The sequence below is a fragment of the Apium graveolens genome, chromosome 5, assembly GCF_009905375.1.
Source record: "Apium graveolens cultivar Ventura chromosome 5, ASM990537v1, whole genome shotgun sequence".
Classification (NCBI taxonomy): Eukaryota; Viridiplantae; Streptophyta; class Magnoliopsida; order Apiales; family Apiaceae; genus Apium; species Apium graveolens.
This window is the reverse complement of record NC_133651.1, coordinates 90,211,569-90,229,074: the sequence shown is the minus strand read 5'-3', so window position 1 is coordinate 90,229,074 and position 17,506 is coordinate 90,211,569. Positions and strand designations below refer to the sequence as shown.

General features: G+C 34.5%; 3 protein-coding genes across 5 annotated transcripts; 2 read left to right on the top strand and 1 right to left on the bottom strand.

Annotated features, from left to right (window-relative positions):
* Positions 1-757: 757 nt before the first annotated feature.
* LOC141724266 (protein NRT1/ PTR FAMILY 7.3-like) lies at positions 758-3,788 on the top strand. Its single transcript, XM_074526336.1, has 5 exons — positions 758-912; positions 1,224-1,356; positions 1,490-1,707; positions 1,815-2,377; positions 2,467-3,788. Exons 1-5 carry the CDS (start codon positions 886-888, stop codon positions 3,320-3,322), a joined length of 1,797 nt encoding a protein of 598 aa, XP_074382437.1. The 5' UTR covers positions 758-885; the 3' UTR covers positions 3,323-3,788.
* A 1,091-nt stretch (positions 3,789-4,879) lies between these two features.
* LOC141724265 (uncharacterized) lies at positions 4,880-7,455 on the bottom strand. Of its 3 annotated transcripts, none has more exons than XM_074526333.1 (4): positions 7,325-7,455; positions 6,233-6,428; positions 5,241-6,143; positions 4,880-5,042 (listed from the first exon to the last, which is right to left on the bottom strand). In XM_074526333.1, the coding sequence occupies exons 2-4, from the start codon at positions 6,394-6,396 to the stop codon at positions 4,940-4,942; spliced, it is 1,170 nt and encodes a 389-aa protein (XP_074382434.1). In that variant the 5' UTR covers positions 6,397-6,428; positions 7,325-7,455; the 3' UTR covers positions 4,880-4,939. The 3 variants fall into 3 exon arrangements, with proteins under 3 accessions (XP_074382434.1, XP_074382435.1, XP_074382436.1); XM_074526334.1 differs by having other exon boundaries at positions 6,233-6,420; positions 7,325-7,436; XM_074526335.1 differs by lacking the exon at positions 7,325-7,455 and adding an exon at positions 7,161-7,252.
* Positions 7,456-12,714: 5,259 nt separating this feature from the next.
* Positions 12,715-17,265, top strand: LOC141724264 (very-long-chain aldehyde decarbonylase CER1-like). The gene is made up of 11 exons (XM_074526332.1): positions 12,715-12,852; positions 12,945-13,073; positions 13,226-13,449; positions 13,603-13,835; positions 14,070-14,289; positions 14,807-15,185; positions 15,279-15,386; positions 15,574-15,777; positions 15,916-16,014; positions 16,150-16,323; positions 16,844-17,265. The coding sequence occupies exons 2-11, from the start codon at positions 13,014-13,016 to the stop codon at positions 17,006-17,008; spliced, it is 1,866 nt and encodes a 621-aa protein (XP_074382433.1). The 5' UTR covers positions 12,715-12,852; positions 12,945-13,013; the 3' UTR covers positions 17,009-17,265.
* The last annotated feature ends 241 nt before the right edge of the window (positions 17,266-17,506 follow it).

Sequence of the window (17,506 nt, the reverse complement as noted above, 5' to 3'; positions counted from 1 at the left end):
TGGTGTGAACCCATTAATCCATTTTTATTTACCAAATAAAAATATGACGCGTGTCGTTTTATAACTATTTTGAGAATTAATTATGTACTTTTTACTTTTTTCTTTTTAGATAATTAAACATGTTTTAAATAGATGAAGTGACATGATTTATGTGGAATTATTGATTAATTTAATCCTTGATTATGGGGTGTATGAAAATATGTTATTTTATAACTATTTTGAGAATGAATTTCTCATGATATTTTTCTTTCTCGTTAACACAAACGATATTATTGAGATAAATAAACATGTTTTAAATGAATACGTAAGTTAAAATAAAAATCTGACATTTAAGCGACAAGATCCATATGAACAAACAGTAAGCCATCACCAAACCGTGCACATATTACGGTCCTACTAACTCGCCTACCTAAGAAAGAAACGAAATGACAATACAGAGATTTAAAAAGATGCATGTTTCAAAGTAAGCAAATGTCAAAATCAACACAGCTTAATCACAGCTACATTAGTATGTGATAATGTGGAAATATGTAATTAATTTTAATTTGATTAAAATAAATATGAACTGTATCCAACCATGTCACGTTTCTGAATTTGATCCAACTGATACACTCATGCTTAGTCATTCAGAAGTTTCTTGTTTGTTTCTCACCCCCTCAAGTGGACTTGAATTGAATGGTGCAATGCTGCTGTCTTCACTAACAGTACTACTTGTCCCTTTCTTTATTTTCTACACCCTTCAACCTCTATATATACCATCTACATTCTACACAGATGCATATATTCTCACACACCCTACTCAAATCTTCTGAATACACTTCTCTCCAAAGCTAAGATTTAATTAGGCTAATCTTCTTCTTACTAACTAAGAAGTCGGCATCATCTATGGCTTGCTTGAATGTTGTTAAAATGGTTAGTGATTTATTATATTTTTTGCATGCCATGCATGGAGATATATAATGACCATTTTTAAATTACTGCATCTGCATGCATTAGTGTATGTTCTACCAAGATTGTTTGTAATGATTGCATTTATAATTGAAACAAGGAAAATTTTGACTTTAGAAAAAAGTGGAGTTAAGCAATATCTAGCAATTAGCTACCTCGCAATATTATCGGGCAGTTTGTTTTTGTGTGGTGAAATATTAAATTCATGTGGCAGTATCTTTGTTGGTGAGTTAGTTAAGTGGGGGTGAGAACTAACAAATTAGGGGATGGTGCAGAGAAACATGGGAAAAGAGACAGTGAAGAAGAAGAAGAAAGAAGAATGTACGGTTGACGGATCAGTTGATCGACATGGCAGGCCTGCTGTCCGCAACACTTCTGGGAATTGGTTTGCTGCCATTCTCATTCTCGGTACGTGACCATTTTATTTTTTTCGATTTTTGATGATCCATAATTAGGTCCTTTGTTACTCTTTTCTTCACAAAATAAATAAGTTTCCAAATTTGTTAAGTAATATATACTGATTCTTTGTTAAAAATACCAGTGAACCAAGGGTTTGCGACACTGGCATTCTTTGGTGTTGGAGTGAACCTGGTCTTATTCCTGACTAGAGTCATGGGACAAGACAACGCAGAAGCAGCTAATAGTGTAAGCAAATGGACCGGCACTGTGTACATCTTCTCTCTGCTTGGTGCTTTTCTCAGTGATTCTTACTGGGGTCGTTACAAAACTTGTGCCATTTTTCAGTCCATCTTCGTCGTTGTAAGTAAAATATCTTGATTGTTTTTAGATATGTGACTAAATTTTTAGACAAGTGTTTTTTTTCCGGCTAGCTCTAACAGGAATTTTTAATCTGATGTCTGTGACAGGGTTTGGTATCGTTGTCTGTGTCATCATACATCTTCTTAGTTAAGCCTAATGGATGTGGAGATGAGCATGTAGCATGCGGGCCTCACTCTAAGTTGGCAATCTCATTATTCTACTTATCTATTTACTTGATTGCACTTGGAAATGGAGGATACCAGCCCAACATTGCCACATTTGGAGCTGATCAATTTGACAAGGATCATCCAAAGGAAGGAAACTCAAAGGTGGCTTTCTTTAGCTACTTTTACCTGGCCTTGAACCTTGGCTCTTTGTTTTCAAATACAATATTAGGCTATTTTCAAGACAAGGGAATGTGGGGTTTAGGATTTTGGGCATCTGCTGGTTCTGCAGTTGTGGCACTGGCCTTGTTTCTTGTTGGTACCCCAAAATATAGACATTTTGCTCCTCAAGGTAATCCGATTTCAAGATTTTCTCAAGTACTAGTCGCAGCTACTAGAAATTGGACCGTCAAGACTCCACCAAATGGAGAGGAACTTTATGAAGTGAATGGAAAGGAGTCATCAACCAACGGGGAAAGAAAAATTCTCCATACAAATGGATTCAAGTAAACAAAACATACTTCTATCAGAATCAAATCGATTCCAAAAATTTCAATTTTACCTAATGCATATCTAATGTATGTTGTGATTGCAGATTCTTGGATAAAGCAGCAGTTATCACATCGAACGAAGAAAGTTTAGAAAATGTGAATGATGTTCAAGATATCGACCCATGGCGCCTTTGCACCGTCACACAAGTGGAAGAAGTAAAATGCATTTTAAGACTTCTTCCGATCTGGCTCTGCACCATTCTATACTCTGTCATTTTCACTCAGATGGCCTCACTTTTTGTTGAACAAGGCGCTGTCATGAAAACCAGTGTCTCAACATTTCATATTCCTCCAGCAAGCATGTCAAGCTTCGATATCCTTAGTGTTGCAACCTTCATTTTTATCTATAGGCGTGTTTTGGATCCCCTTGTAGCACGCTTCAACAAGTCCTCGAGCCCCAAAGGGTTAACCGAGCTGCAAAGAATGGGAGTCGGGCTTATTATAGCTATCATGGCAATGATTGCAGCCGGCACAGTTGAGATATTCAGGCTACAATACGCGAAGGACTCTGAATCTTTAAGCATTTTTTGGCAGATTCCTCAATATGTACTCATTGGAGCATCTGAAGTATTTATGTATGTGGGACAGCTGGAGTTTTTCAATGATCAAACACCGGACGGTCTGAAGAGTTTCGGGAGTGCACTTTGTATGACATCTATTTCAATAGGGAACTATGTGAGTTCTTTGCTAGTGACAATAGTCATGAGATTTTCTAAAAATGAGAAAATGCCTGGATGGATTCCAGGGAATCTGAACAAAGGGCATTTGGATCGATTCTTTTTTCTCTTAGCCGCATTGACAGCTGCTGATTTCGTTGTATATCTTATGTGTGCTAAATGGTACAAATATATCAAGGTTGGAGGAAGGAATGGAGGTGAAGACAATGATTTACGAGTATAATTCAATCTAATGTCCATTCATGGTATGATATGAAATAAGATGGCAATTTCTGAGTATTTGAAAAGTTGCTGTGAAGCTAGAGAAGTCCAATTTGTACTTGTCAAGATGAGCAATTTGAAGAAGAAAACAAGATGCCTACAAAAGGGAAAGAAGAACTTACTCTCAAGAACAGAATTGCAAGACATTGGTTTGTTAGTTTTAACATTACTTATCACATTGTTGATTGTTCTGTAATCCTTGTAATATAATCATTAAAGACAGTGGCATCACACTCTCCCATTTTATGGGAGATTGAAAATTCCAAACATGTAGAAACGAGATAGTGAGCCTTGTGATATAAAACAGTTCTCTGGTTGTGTCATTCATAATATTTGCACCAAGTTATACCTCGGTCAAAATCAAATTTTAAAGCTAAGAGTTGTATTTTTTATGTATACTGTATACCCCTTAAATCTTAGATTTTACACCACTTGTATTGTACGCAACCACAATCCCCAGAACCGTAATTTGATACTTTCTATTCAGAAGACTGATTTCATCATTCAATTTACCAGTTTGCTTGTCCTGAAAACCAGTACTAAGATGATATATCGTTAATCAAATGTTAATAGATACTACAAAAAGTCAAGGAAAATGTCTGGTTTGTTAAAAAAAATCGTTTGTAAAGCAAAATTGATGAAATGGAGGAGATGCGAGTCAATGTTGAATTTGATTAAGTGAACGAAACCTCTTTCAATTAATGATGCTTTTGTTCTTTTATGTGACGAAATATAAAATTCAGAAAAGACCAACTCATCAACATAATTCCATTAATTTAAAGAAAACTGAACAACGAATTTCATACTAATAAGAACTATAAGCAATGACTCGTAGTAAGCCATCTACAAACTTGTTGAGTTAGTGTATGTTGCCGGGGGGTCCGGTCCCTAACAATGGTTTTCCAGGCAGGTCTTACAGAACAAACGACTTCTGCATCGTTGGATAAAAGAATGGACGACCACGATTTAAAAGAGCATGTTGTCACCCGCGGACATTATCTGCGGTACGTGAAAATTTATTAACATGGACCGTGGATATTGTCCACGGTTGCTACCTGGCCACAATGTCCACAATCTGTGTTAGTGAATTCTCACGTACCATGGACATTGTCCGCGGTTGGCAGCACGCTTCTTTTTAATTGTAACCGTCCATTCTTTCATCCAACAATGCAGAAGTCATTTGTTTTGTAAAAACCTCCATAACAAACCATTGTCAGGGACCGGACCCCATAGTGTGTACTTATCTGTAGAGTACTGCTGACAAAGAATTTGCCGGTTCGTCATAAAATGACGAGGTTTTTTCTTAGGCAGAGTAAATTTAAATTCAGCAAAAATCATACATGTGGTAAATTTAACATAGGAATCTTGAAAGCTGAACAACAGAGCAGAATTTTTTTTTTAAACGACTAAAATCAAAAGGCTGTGCCTGCTGTTATCTATCATATACTATTGCAGTTAAGATTCTTTCTCAACTGCAATTAATGCAGATTTCATTCCAAGTTTCGAGAAGTACCTAATATGTGACAGCAAGTAGAAAACTGCCAACAAACTACAACTCTGGATATTCAATTCCACCAAACTATCTCATAGTAAAAACTGGTTCCGAGTCTGGAGTAGGCTGGGTTCTACGAGTGTATTTGAGAAGCAAAGCATCAGATGAAAGACCGGGAACACTCAAGTCCCTGTAGAAAATATGCACGAATATTTACTTCTTTGTTTAAAATAAAAACATTTGAAGGAGAATGCATAACTGATGGTGTCCAACAGCCTCTACAGCTAAAAGGCTACACTAAATATGTATGACAATGGCACTGCTTTGAAAATAAAACTAAGCATCAGCAGAAAATGTCTAGGCTAACCAAGCACAAGGGAACTCGTACCTGATGTAAGGGTTTAGATCCCTCCACTCCCACTTTTTGCGCTCATGAAAAAGGGCAGAGAAACGTGCAGCAGGGTCACATGGTAGAGATGATATACTGAAAGCATATACCCATGTCTGGATTCCAAGTGTTTCCGTAAGAACTTCACCTTCCAAAATGTCAAAGTTAACACTCATTCGTTCAGGAACCTTTCGCCTCCACTCCTCCATAAAAATTTCCATCTTCATTTTTCCTCCTCTCAAGATTCCTCTTGCGAAATGAACACACACCTTTCGTTCATCCAACCGCCATAAACTTTCCCTGTCAACCTTTGAACCATAAACTTGCAAACAATGGTGTGCAATAATACGAGTAAACCCATCTGATTCCAGCACACCCACAACCTCATCTTCATTAAGAGCATTCAAGGACCAGTCGTTCATTATAGAATTTTGCAAAAGAATATTCAGAATTGCATCCATATAACTCTCATCCACAATTCTCCAGTATCCATTAATCTCAACTGCTAAAAAAGCATTTAATGCTGTCCTCAATTCCTCATCACTAGCTTGTATCATGTCAGTAAGGTCATCCCATGTATACAAGTTTTTGTCAACGTCAATCATCTCATCCAGATCATCTTTTTCAGTCAACTCACCCAATTTGAGTGGATTCCTAGACAACAACAATTTTAGCTTATCTACTTTGGGAGCAATCTCAACCAGCTCCATGTTGCCTAGTGCCACTTTGATGACTGATGCAACAGCTTCTTCATCAGTTCTTTTAATGTGGCTTTGATGGGAAAACTGATCTGAGGGGGGTATTAGTAATACCGAGTTGGAGTTTCCGACAAACTTTACAGCATAGGTCTTTGACTGAGTACAGAGAACTGCATCTTCTTCCAGCTGGCCTCTTAAGCTTATTCTAAAGTTTAGAATAAGGGTCAATGATAGTATGAATAAAGATGTATAAGAAAAACCGACAAACAACAAGGAAATATAATTTTTAAAAACCTTTGGTCGAGGACATCTGGGAGGAGCTTTTCATCCAACTCAAGGAGAATCATATCATCATGTGGACCAAAAAGAGGGTGATAAGCAATAGAGATTGTTGAATTGGGTCGTAAGTTTATCACTGCTTCTGCTCCTCCATCACAACCTGGGTGGGATTGCTCCATCTATACACCACTCAAATAAGCAAACTGCAAACCTGGAACATATTAATTTTCTTTTCAAAAGGAACAGAGAAAAAAATAAAAAATCATACTAACAAGCGCAGAGTAGGAAGCAGAGGAATTATAAGCATAATAACTCCCAGACTCACCCGTAACAAACAAACTACACGAATTAGGTTCCTCCAGTCTACAACAAACTTTATCACTACTACAGATGTACTAACAGCTACAAAAACCTCTATCCTTTTGGTATTTTCTATCCTAATTTATCAACAATGTATTGCCGTTAACCAGAAAAGACAAGTTTTGATAGTCAAAATTAATTCCAAATCCACGACTCCAATTTAAACTTACTTTTAATCAGAATTACAACACCAAATGAAAGTTATGATGATTGAAGTAAATAGAACATACCACTGCCGAAGTTATGATAGGATATAAATTGGTTTCAAATTCTTGAATGATACAAGCAAAAATCATCTAACCCCGTTAGACCTCCGAAAGTTAATACTCTTTATTGTAGTTGTAGCTGACTTACTTCGTGTGGGTATGGCCATTAATAACAATCTACACAATAATAATTTATCAATCCCCACCCACTAAACACTCGTAAATTCCTCGAGACAGATATTTTAATATAAACTACAGATACTGATATCAAAATTACAACAAAAAATCTCATCTGCTCAGTAATTAATGAGAAGAGCAAGAGATATACTTACAATCACTACCTAATTACACGGATGTATATTTATATTAATACATACATATGCATTCAAGAAAGTACCAATCTTGGGGAGAAATCCCTAAAACTTTGACGATTCAAGAACCAAAAAAAATCCAATTTGAGATGAAATTATCAAAGAAAAGGAAAATTGAGCAATTGGGAAACGTTAAAGCACAGAGATTTAAGAAACCCATAAAAAATTACCTTGAGCTGCAGCTTCGATTTGGTCGTTTGAATCGCTATGTTTGACCAAAACTAGAAATGGCGGGAAATGAGATGGGGAAAAGAGGATAGTGCGGGTGCTGAGATATTCAGCACCGAAGTACACCTGTATTACTAATTTTTTTTTATATAATATATAATAATATATCCATAACTTAATCCAGATAAATGGTATACTTATATTTTATATTCATGTATCAAAATAATAATTAGTATAATTTTTATTTCAACAGAAAATTATAAATTATTATTATCAAGCACATTATCAACTTAAAAGTAATTCATATGTGAAATTATCCAAATACTTAAATAACTTATAAATTATAATATTCATATAAATTTGAGGAAAATGTCCATTTAAGGGCTTAGAGCATCTCCAATGAGGAGAAACCCTTAGCTAAAAATCTACATGGCATTTCATAAATATAATTATTGAGAGTGTGACATACTAAGGATAGCAGATGCAGATTTCCAATGATAAAAAAAAATATAATTATTGAGATTATGTAAAATAAAATTGTACTTTAATGAGATATTACTCTTAGCTAAAATTTAGCCAATTTAATATGTTTGGTCATATTTGTTGAACCTCCAAGACCCGTAACTATATGGTACATCAATGGGCTTCACTTCCAAAACGCCTTTAGCTCTATTCTTACTCGACCTCATAGTTGGTTCTTCAATGGTAAAAAGAAATATTCCTATTTTTTCATCGAATACACATACCTCATCTTCATTGTAACGAGACCTGGCTATTGCGCTCATAAACATAACTTTTGTTATAAAATGCTTTGACTTGCACGCTCGGTGTGGTTCCGGTTCATTTGGTAGAAGGTAGTATTTTTTAGTTCGCCTTATCATATAAAATCATTTCTCATCCATGTGAACTACATCAAACATGCCTACATATGTGGGATTTGTATGAAAGGTTAAATTCTCAATATTCTTTAAAACAAACTCAACTCTAGCTTCCATATTGGGAAGAGTTAAAAATTGTTTCAATGCATTTGAGTGAGACCTAATTTTTCCTCTTTGCACAAGTTTATGCACATCAGGTTTACTTACATTTTATGTGACACACTAATGTTCTAATATTTGTTCTGAAGGTGAAGAGGAATTAACCATACCTTTTCCAAGTCCAAAACACATCTTGTTTGTCCACCCTTTTATTTCTGTCCACAATTGAAAGTACACCTTTTTTGATTGCTTTAATGACAACTTTCCATATCCTTGATATTGTTATTCTACTGACCCCATAATCAGAACCAAGTTGTTTGATCAATCCACGTTTGAGTTTGTTGTTGAAGTTCAAAGATAAAATATGGCTAATCTGCTTCTTTTCTGGATTTTTCAATCTTTTTTGCCTTGTAGTTTCATCATGGAAAGCTGGAGTAATATTTAAATCTAGAAGTAGGTAAACTGTAGACATCTTTTGTTGTCTGTTTGAGCACCGTCACTGAAGCCATTGCAAAGTCTTATCTAAGGAGTATCATGTTTTTGTATAAAGTGGTTAGTAAAGTCTGCAAGTGTTATATAGAGTAAAGTGTAAAGTTTGTTCTACTTAAAGCCACTAAAAGTGGAGCCAAATGTTTGTAATTAAAATTCTAATATGGGCGGGTGTTTATATAAAGTTTCCCACCCATCTAATTAATGTCATTTCTTTATTTTATATTGCAACTTGTCCAGTTTTATATACTTGTTTATTGTTGTCTTGGTCTCCTTGTCTTATTCTTTTGATAATAAACCAAAAGGACAGAGGGGGTACATTTTACTGCAAGTCTTGTAAACCCGTGCTGCTAGTCTATAAAGCATGCATTGGTTCTTAGTTCAAAAGTAACAAACAAATCTAAATTTTATTGGATTCTCTCAAAACTGAAGTCGAGTTCTTATTTTTTTAAGAAAACAGAATTTATAGCAAGAACAACTTATTTAATACAAATTAAGTGAATTTTGAAAATATTTTGCTTGTTGATTAATTCTGTAAACACAATATCTTAACTGCTTTGTTCACCTATAATCCAAACAATTTTAAAAAGGTTAAAAATCCAAGAAAAACAATTACCCCTATGTTGCATTCAATATCTAACAGTTGCATATTTTACAAATGAAATCAATTTCAATTCAACATTTAAGTAATCAAAATCAACAAAAATAAATTTTATATTTCTTGGTGACATTATGTCAAACAGTTAATATCCATGAAAACAGATGAAATCAATCAATCAATATATAACTTCGTGACTCATAAATCAACCAAAAAGCAAAAAAAAATAGAAGACCAAACGCATTATAATCAATTGATTGCAACTTTAGAAGTAACCAAATCAACTATTGCAAGTTTATGTAAAACCTTATATGTATTAAGTTTCATAACTTCTTTGTTTGATATATATATATATATATATATATATATATATATAAGAGAAAGAGAGTGAGTTAAGTCAAATATAAATCAAGGGAAATGACGATGATAGTGCATTAAAAAGAGGGAGGACTAATGATGATCCAAAATCGCATATGATGAAGGACGACGACGACGACGATGGATGATAAAGACGCGATGGAGGATGTAGAAGGAGATACAAAGTAGAGGGTCGTAGTGTTGAAAAAAAGAGGATGAATCGGAGGAATTGTAATTATAAAAAAAGAGACACTATATTTTTTAAATAAATTGGTAAAACGTATTTTCTATAAATTTTCTAATTTTAAATTTTAATATGCCTTCAAGAATTCTGAAGTAGATCTCAAGAAAAGTTTTCAAAGACATTCATTGCTTTGTGTGTATTTAATTTCGAATGTTAATATTCATAATCCTAATTTAAAGACAAAACAAAATAAAAAGAATAAAAGATGGTAAGTAGATAAATGTCAAGATTGAGTTTTTTACATGATTATTCTCATAATCTCAAAAAAAATATCCTGAAATTAAGCTTATAATCTTTATTCTCTTATTTTATTGTAAAGATTATTGATAATTGTGGAACAGTGATTCGGTGCGTACGCAGTACGGGTAAAACGCTGGTTCAAATAAGAAGGGGCTTAAAATGCCCATAATAAGTATGCAGTAATAAGAAGTACTTAGTAAGGTATTTAGTCATTTGATTATACTTATTTGATCATTAAATATCAAATAAAAGTTGTCTTTGATATATAATTAGGCTATGAAATATTTTAATAAGTATATGTAGTAATTTTCTTCTTAAAATCAAGCTAGCTTTAGCCGAGGGGAGCCCTTCTATAGCTTTCGTCTATGATTACAATGATTGGAGCGTGAACAACACCACGAAATTTTCTTAAACTATAAATAAAGGGGTTGTTCAGTCGTTCTTAAACAAAACTCGAGACCGACTCATTTAAGGGAATTCGATTTAGTTTCTTTTTTTAAATGAGTCGATCTTAAACATGAAAATGAGTTCAGATGAGTAAACGAGCTCAGCTTAACTTTTTATCCATTTGACTCGGACTCGGGTCGTTCTTGATAAAGTTTATATATATTACAAATAATAAATTAGTACAAATCACATAAATAGTTTTATTAGTACATGTATTCATCATTTATTAATAATTTAATTATTTTAGAAATTTTGCTTATTTTTCTAAATTCAACCCTTTATTTTTTCGTAAGAAAACTATCAAATATTGTTATGATGATCTATTCATCTCTAATTCTTCACATTTTCATAAATACCATTATATAACTTGTAATTTACATAAATCAAATTTAAGTAAAGAGTAATACTAAAGGAAAAAAATAGTACAAAAAGTTGTTACAAAATGATGTCATGACTATGAAATGATTTTATTGGTGTTTTTGATGTAAATGGAAGGGGACACATTTTCATTTAACCAATAAAAGTTTCACAAATGGTATTTTGTAACTTTTTTGGTAACCAATTTGGTACACCAATCATTTTCCTTAAGTAAAACATCAAAACATAATAACTTTTCAACATAGGTAGTTTAAAAAATGATGTACAATTTCTGAAATTAAGAATGTCTCAATAATTTAAAATAAAATTGGATATATCCCTACTCTTGTTAAAAAATAAAATTATATAGATTAAGAAATAAATGTAGAAGGTGAGTGTACGTATATAATTATAAGATAAGACTAGTATTTGATCTATATATAACTTGTAAAATTATAAATTATATCTTAAGATTACTCGATTAAAAAATATATTCTAATTATTAGTGGACAACAAGACTTTGTTCGAACTCCGCTCGAGTTTAGCTCCGATCGATTATTCGTGAGCAAACTCGTGTTCGGCTCACACTTGATTCATTTATAAACGAGTCGAGTTTGAATGAACCGAGTTTGAATATATTTTCAGCTCAGTTATTAAACTGGGCTTAACTTATTTAAAAAAATTTGTCCGATTTAATTTGAACAAAACTCTTCATAACACACATGAGCAAAAGTTGGACAAATCAGTACAGTACAATGCAAGTATGCAAGTAGCCGTTTTTAAGTAAAACAATGGCTAATTGTACTGCAGAAATTGATGATTTCTGATGTACTTAATTTTTAACAGTTTCATATGTCAAAGTACAGGGAAATTAAAGAGAAAGAAAGGAACAGGGGTCCGGCTCCGAATACCGTCCTGATGTACTCCACTTTTGTTAATGTACTGTACTCCAGTGTTGATTTTTAATCCAACATTTTTGTGGAGTTATTATAAATCTAACCCCTCCTGTAGCATTACAATGTTTCACACTGAGTTTAACAACAACACTAAGCATGAACCATCAAGTCCATAACACATGCAGTGCTGACTATAATAAACGCCGCATTTCAAAAGCTGTTATTGATGCTTCTATAGATAACTTTTCCGGCACGGTTTCCTTGTTCTTATTTACAATTACGGGAGCATGAGCAACACAAAATTCCAATTACAAGACACCTAAACAAAGTCGGGCAGATCAGTACAATGCAAGTACCCTTTCCTATGTAAAATAATGGCAAAGTTGTACTAAAAATTGATGTTTTCAAATGTATTTAATACATATGTACATTTTCACAAAGTACCGGTGAAGTAAAGAGAAAGACAGGAACGGGGGTCCCTGCTCGGAGGACCGTCCTGAATCATGATCTACATGACTTATGTTAATGAACTCCAGTGGTGATTGTGAATCCTAGTAATGGCGGAATCAGGCTGAAGCTGACTCTAATCCAGCTCCGAATACATAGTCTTATAAGTTAACACGCAGCATTGTTCCTAAAATGGGATAATCATGACTCAATAATTAAGCTGAAAAAAGGGAACACAACAAAGGAGATGACCTTATCATCTGTACCCAAGTACATTAGTATAATCATGCAATTGAATATCTATATATCTATAAATAACACACACGCAACTAGTAGTATCATTCTTGTATTGAATGACTCTACCTTTTTAAGCAGTTACTACCAGAACCCCGAAAAAGTTGCACCTGTAGAGGTCTGCTGTACCAAGCTTGTGTTCAATGCTTTACTCAATAGAGTACAAGGTAGTTGTGTGGAGTTGGTAAGTAAATTTAATTTTCGGTGCGCTGTAAATATTTATTCACGCCATGTGTGATCTATGAATAATATAAAGCTTCCTTGGTTATTTCCAAGTGTTCACAAGTCACAGTGTTGAACAATAGAGAAAGCAAAAAAAAAAAAAGAAAAGAGGAAGAAAAAGAAATGGCTAGTAACCCAGGCATTCTCACTGACTGGCCATGGACACCCCTTGGAAGCTACAAGGTTATATTTTCTTTGTGCATGTGTGTGTATGCGCGCTTACTGAATACATTAAGTGTAAATATGTGATGATGCATGTAATTGCAGGATGTGTTTGACATGAATATGACTAAGGTGTTCTGTTCTTGATATTTGATATGAAATAAAATTTGCAGTACGTAGTTTTGGCACCGTTTGTGGTTCACAGCATCTACTCATACATAACCAAGGATGAGAGTGAAAGAGACCTGGCCAACTTTATGATTTTCCCCTTTCTCCTGTGGAGGATGCTTCACAACCAGATTTGGATTTCCCTTTCTCGTTACAGAACTGCCAAAGGCAACAACAGAATTGTTGATAAAACTATTGAATTCGAGCAGGTTGATCGAGAGAGAAACTGGTAATTTTGTTTTAGAATCAATTAATTATTTTGTCACAGAGTCTTGTTTTCGCCAGCTAGAACTGACCTTTAGAGTCCCTGTCCATGTATCACGTAGTTACAAACAATTTCCCTTAGTTATTATTATATAGTAACATTGGATATTTGGAACAGGGATGACCAAATTCTGTTTACTGGGATACTGTATTATTTGGTAAACTTGACAATGGAAGGAGCGTCAAATCTGCCTTTGTGGAGAACTGAGGGTGTTTTTATAACAATTTTGCTTCATGTTGGACCTGTTGAATTCATCTACTACTGGCTTCACAGAGCTTTACACCACCACTACCTCTATTCTCGCTATCATTCTCATCATCATTCCTCTATTGTTACTGAGCCTATTACATGTAACTCTCTCTCTCTCTCTCTCTCTCTCTCCCTCCCTCCCTCTACCTCTATGAACAAGGTCTTTCTCAGGAATCTTAATATGCATGTAATGGTAGCATGCAGAATACTGAAATTCAGCTCACCATGCATATTTTGTATACTTGTATCAACTATATTCTACCATAGTATTATACTCTAGACGCATAAAAATTAACTGCGATAAAAATAATCTAACATAAAAAATATGCATGCAGCTGTTGTTCATCCATTTGCAGAACATATATCGTACTTTATGCTGTTTGCAATACCACTGATGACTGCGGTCCTGACCGGGACTGGCTCTGTTGTTTTATTCTTCACTTACATAACCTTTGTGGACTTTATGAACAACTTGGGACACTGCAACTTTGAGCTTATCCCTGCAGAGCTGTTCTCCATCTTTCCTCCTCTCAAGTACATCATGTATACACCCACGTACGTCTCCCTTTCCTCTCTGTGTGGCTAAACATATTGAGTATTCTACCAAATCATAAATTCCATCTAGCCATGATAATTGTTGATGTTGGAAGCAATATACAAAAATATTCAAGTGAGCAAAGGTAATTCCAGCTAACTAGCCGATTCATAACATAGTTCTAGATATTTACAGCTGTTTTAAACAACATAACCAGACAATATTGCTCGACATCCATATCATGCTTTATAATTTGATTCCTAATTACTGCCGAACTAACGCTCTTTTTCTAAAACAGTAGACCAGAGGTAGTACAAGATACTATGTTAGTGTTCTTCAAGTGACACTTGAACTTGCACAATATGTATTTATTCAGCTTGTTCCTGATGTAAAAACTCATATTTCAAAATCTAGCATACATGTTTTAAAAATCGTAGTATATACATCTAGCACATTTTTTTCATTTATAATGAGTTGTGATGATTGACTAAGTTGTAATTACCTACTTGAGAATGTATGTTGATTCTTCTTGAATAGGTACCATTCTCTGCATCACACACAATTCCGAACAAATTACTCGCTTTTCATGCCTTTCTACGACTATATGTACGGGACCATGGACAAATCTACAGACACATTGTATGAAACTTCACTAAAAAGAGAGGAGGAGTCTGCAAATGTGGTACATTTGACACATCTAACCACACCAGAATCTATCTATCATCTTCGACTTGGATTTGCCTCTTTAGCATCAAAACCCCAGAGCACTTCACAGTGGTACTTGTGGTTGATGTGGCCTGTGACATTGTGGTCTATGATTGTTACTTGGTTTTATGGTCATACTTTTGTTGTGGAGAGAAATATATTCAAAACTTTGAACTTGCAGACATGGGCTATTCCAAGATACACCATACAAGTATGTTAATTGCTGTATTTATTTCATTGGCAGAGAGACATAATAAATATATTGAAAGTTAATTTGAATAATGCTTCGATATGCTTATTACAGTACACTACACCCAAGCAAAGAGAGAGTATCAATTGTTTGATTGAAGAAGCTATGGTTAAAGCTGAGAAAAAAGGAACCATGGTGTTAACTTTAGGGCTTCTCAATCAGGCGAGTTCTAATTTCTGTTCATCATTTATAATTTAAGTACTACTACTATATGTTTCAAGAACAATACTTTAGTCAATTAAATTTTAAATTGTATATACTCTGGTTCGCAAAGATTAGTTAGCTTTTATGATGTGGATTTACTGAAACCATGATAACACGTGTAGATATTTACGTAAATACATTGTAGGGAGAGGAGATGAACTGCAACGGTGAACTGTTTATAATACGAAGGCATCCCCAGCTTAAAGTGAAGTTAGTTGATGGGAGTAGCTTAGCAGTTGCTGTTGTTCTTAATTGCATTCCAAAGGGAACAACCCAAGTCGCCATTAAAGGAAAGTTATCCAAGGTCTCCAATTCCATTGCCATTGCTTTGTGTCGAAGAGGTGTTCAGGTAAGTGACAATTACAACAGAATGAAGGCACATAGTTATACTATTCTAATATATTTTTTAGTTCAATTTTATTTTTATAGTTAGGGAGGCAATGATTTCTTTATACTCCAACACTAATTGAAATTGCTCCTGCACCAGGTATTCATTTCGTGCGAATATGAATATACAAGGCTTAAAGAAACATGCGATTCTGAGACTCGAAACAATCTAGTCCTTTCGGATAGTTATTCTCAACAGGTAATTGTGTCCTGCACATAATTATTAGAAATATAAATGAAGTTGTTAACTAGCAAAAAAAATAGTTGTTTATTACGATGATCTGTAGACTGTAAGTAATGGAATTGTTTTGGTTTTGCGGTTTAAAATTTGTAGGTATGGTTAGTGGGAGATGGACTGGGAAAAATACAACAGATGAAGGCATCAAAGGGAACATTACTCATCCCTTTCTCTCAGTTTCCTCCAAAGAAATCGCGCAAAGATTGCTTTTACTGCAATACTCCTGCAATGTCTGCTCCAAGGGATCTCCAGAATCTAGACTCTTGTGAGGTGAGAAGTTGTCATTTCAATAATATCATCTTCTCATATCTGAGCTAGGAAGTTATTTTTAGGTTCAAGTATTTCGATTACACTAGTATGCATAATTTTATAGTTATACCCTCAAAAATCAAATCTGATTTGGTTATCTTAAAGAAAATTATTAAAATGTAAGGTTATCTGATCAATTTAACTCTAAAGTTTGGCATTGGTTAGACACAATGACCCTCAAAGTTCAGTAAAGAACATGATGAGGTCTGCATTTCACAAATCCAATTACCAAACCTTAGTGACCAAGGTTTTACAAAGCAAATTTGTTTGATGGTGGATTAAAGGGAAATACCTGTGAAGCAAAATGTCCATCCGGGTGGAAACTTGACTAGACAGCACTAGCTCCTGCAATAATTCTTGAAAAATAATTAGATAACAGATTTGATTAGTTTCGTTTTCTCAACTTGATATTCACTGTGTCGATAACTTGATTTATAAAGGTCTGCTGTCTAACCGGTCTGCTATAACTTTTATGTGACAGAATTGGTTGCCAAGAAGGGTGATGAGTGCATGGCGTATTGCTGGAATAGTGCATGCATTGGAAGGATGGAATGTGCATGAATGTGGCAACATGATGTTTAGCATCGACAAAATTTGGAAAGCTACCCTTCAACACGGGTTTCGTCCACTCCCAGTGTCCACATAATGATGAAGTAACTGCAACTGCTAAAGGATGAGCTTCTGTTCTTACAACAAACTTTCATCTTGCAGAGCAAGTGATACATATTAGATTGTATTATGCTTGAAATATTGTATAACTCGGCTGAATCTCTTTTATCTGGGTCAAACACTTATATATGTATCTTACCCCGAGGGCGCCGCACAAATAATTTTATGATCTCCGCTTCACTATTTACTTGTTTCAAGTGGCTCTTCAATAAGCATGCAAATAGTTTCCAACTATCAGTTTGTATTTACTGCTCCCTTCGTCTCTTGTCCACTTTAACTTTTTCAGGTAGTTTAAGGTACATTAAAGACCGAAAACAGTTTAATACGTAAAAGACACCATTACACCCGCTCAGGAAAAAGGGGATGTTGTATTCTTGCAGAAGAGAATAATAATTCAGTCTGTGTTCTCTTTACCAGACATGAACCTATAAATAGAGTGCAAAAGGACAAAAATAAATAACAACCTGCCACGTCA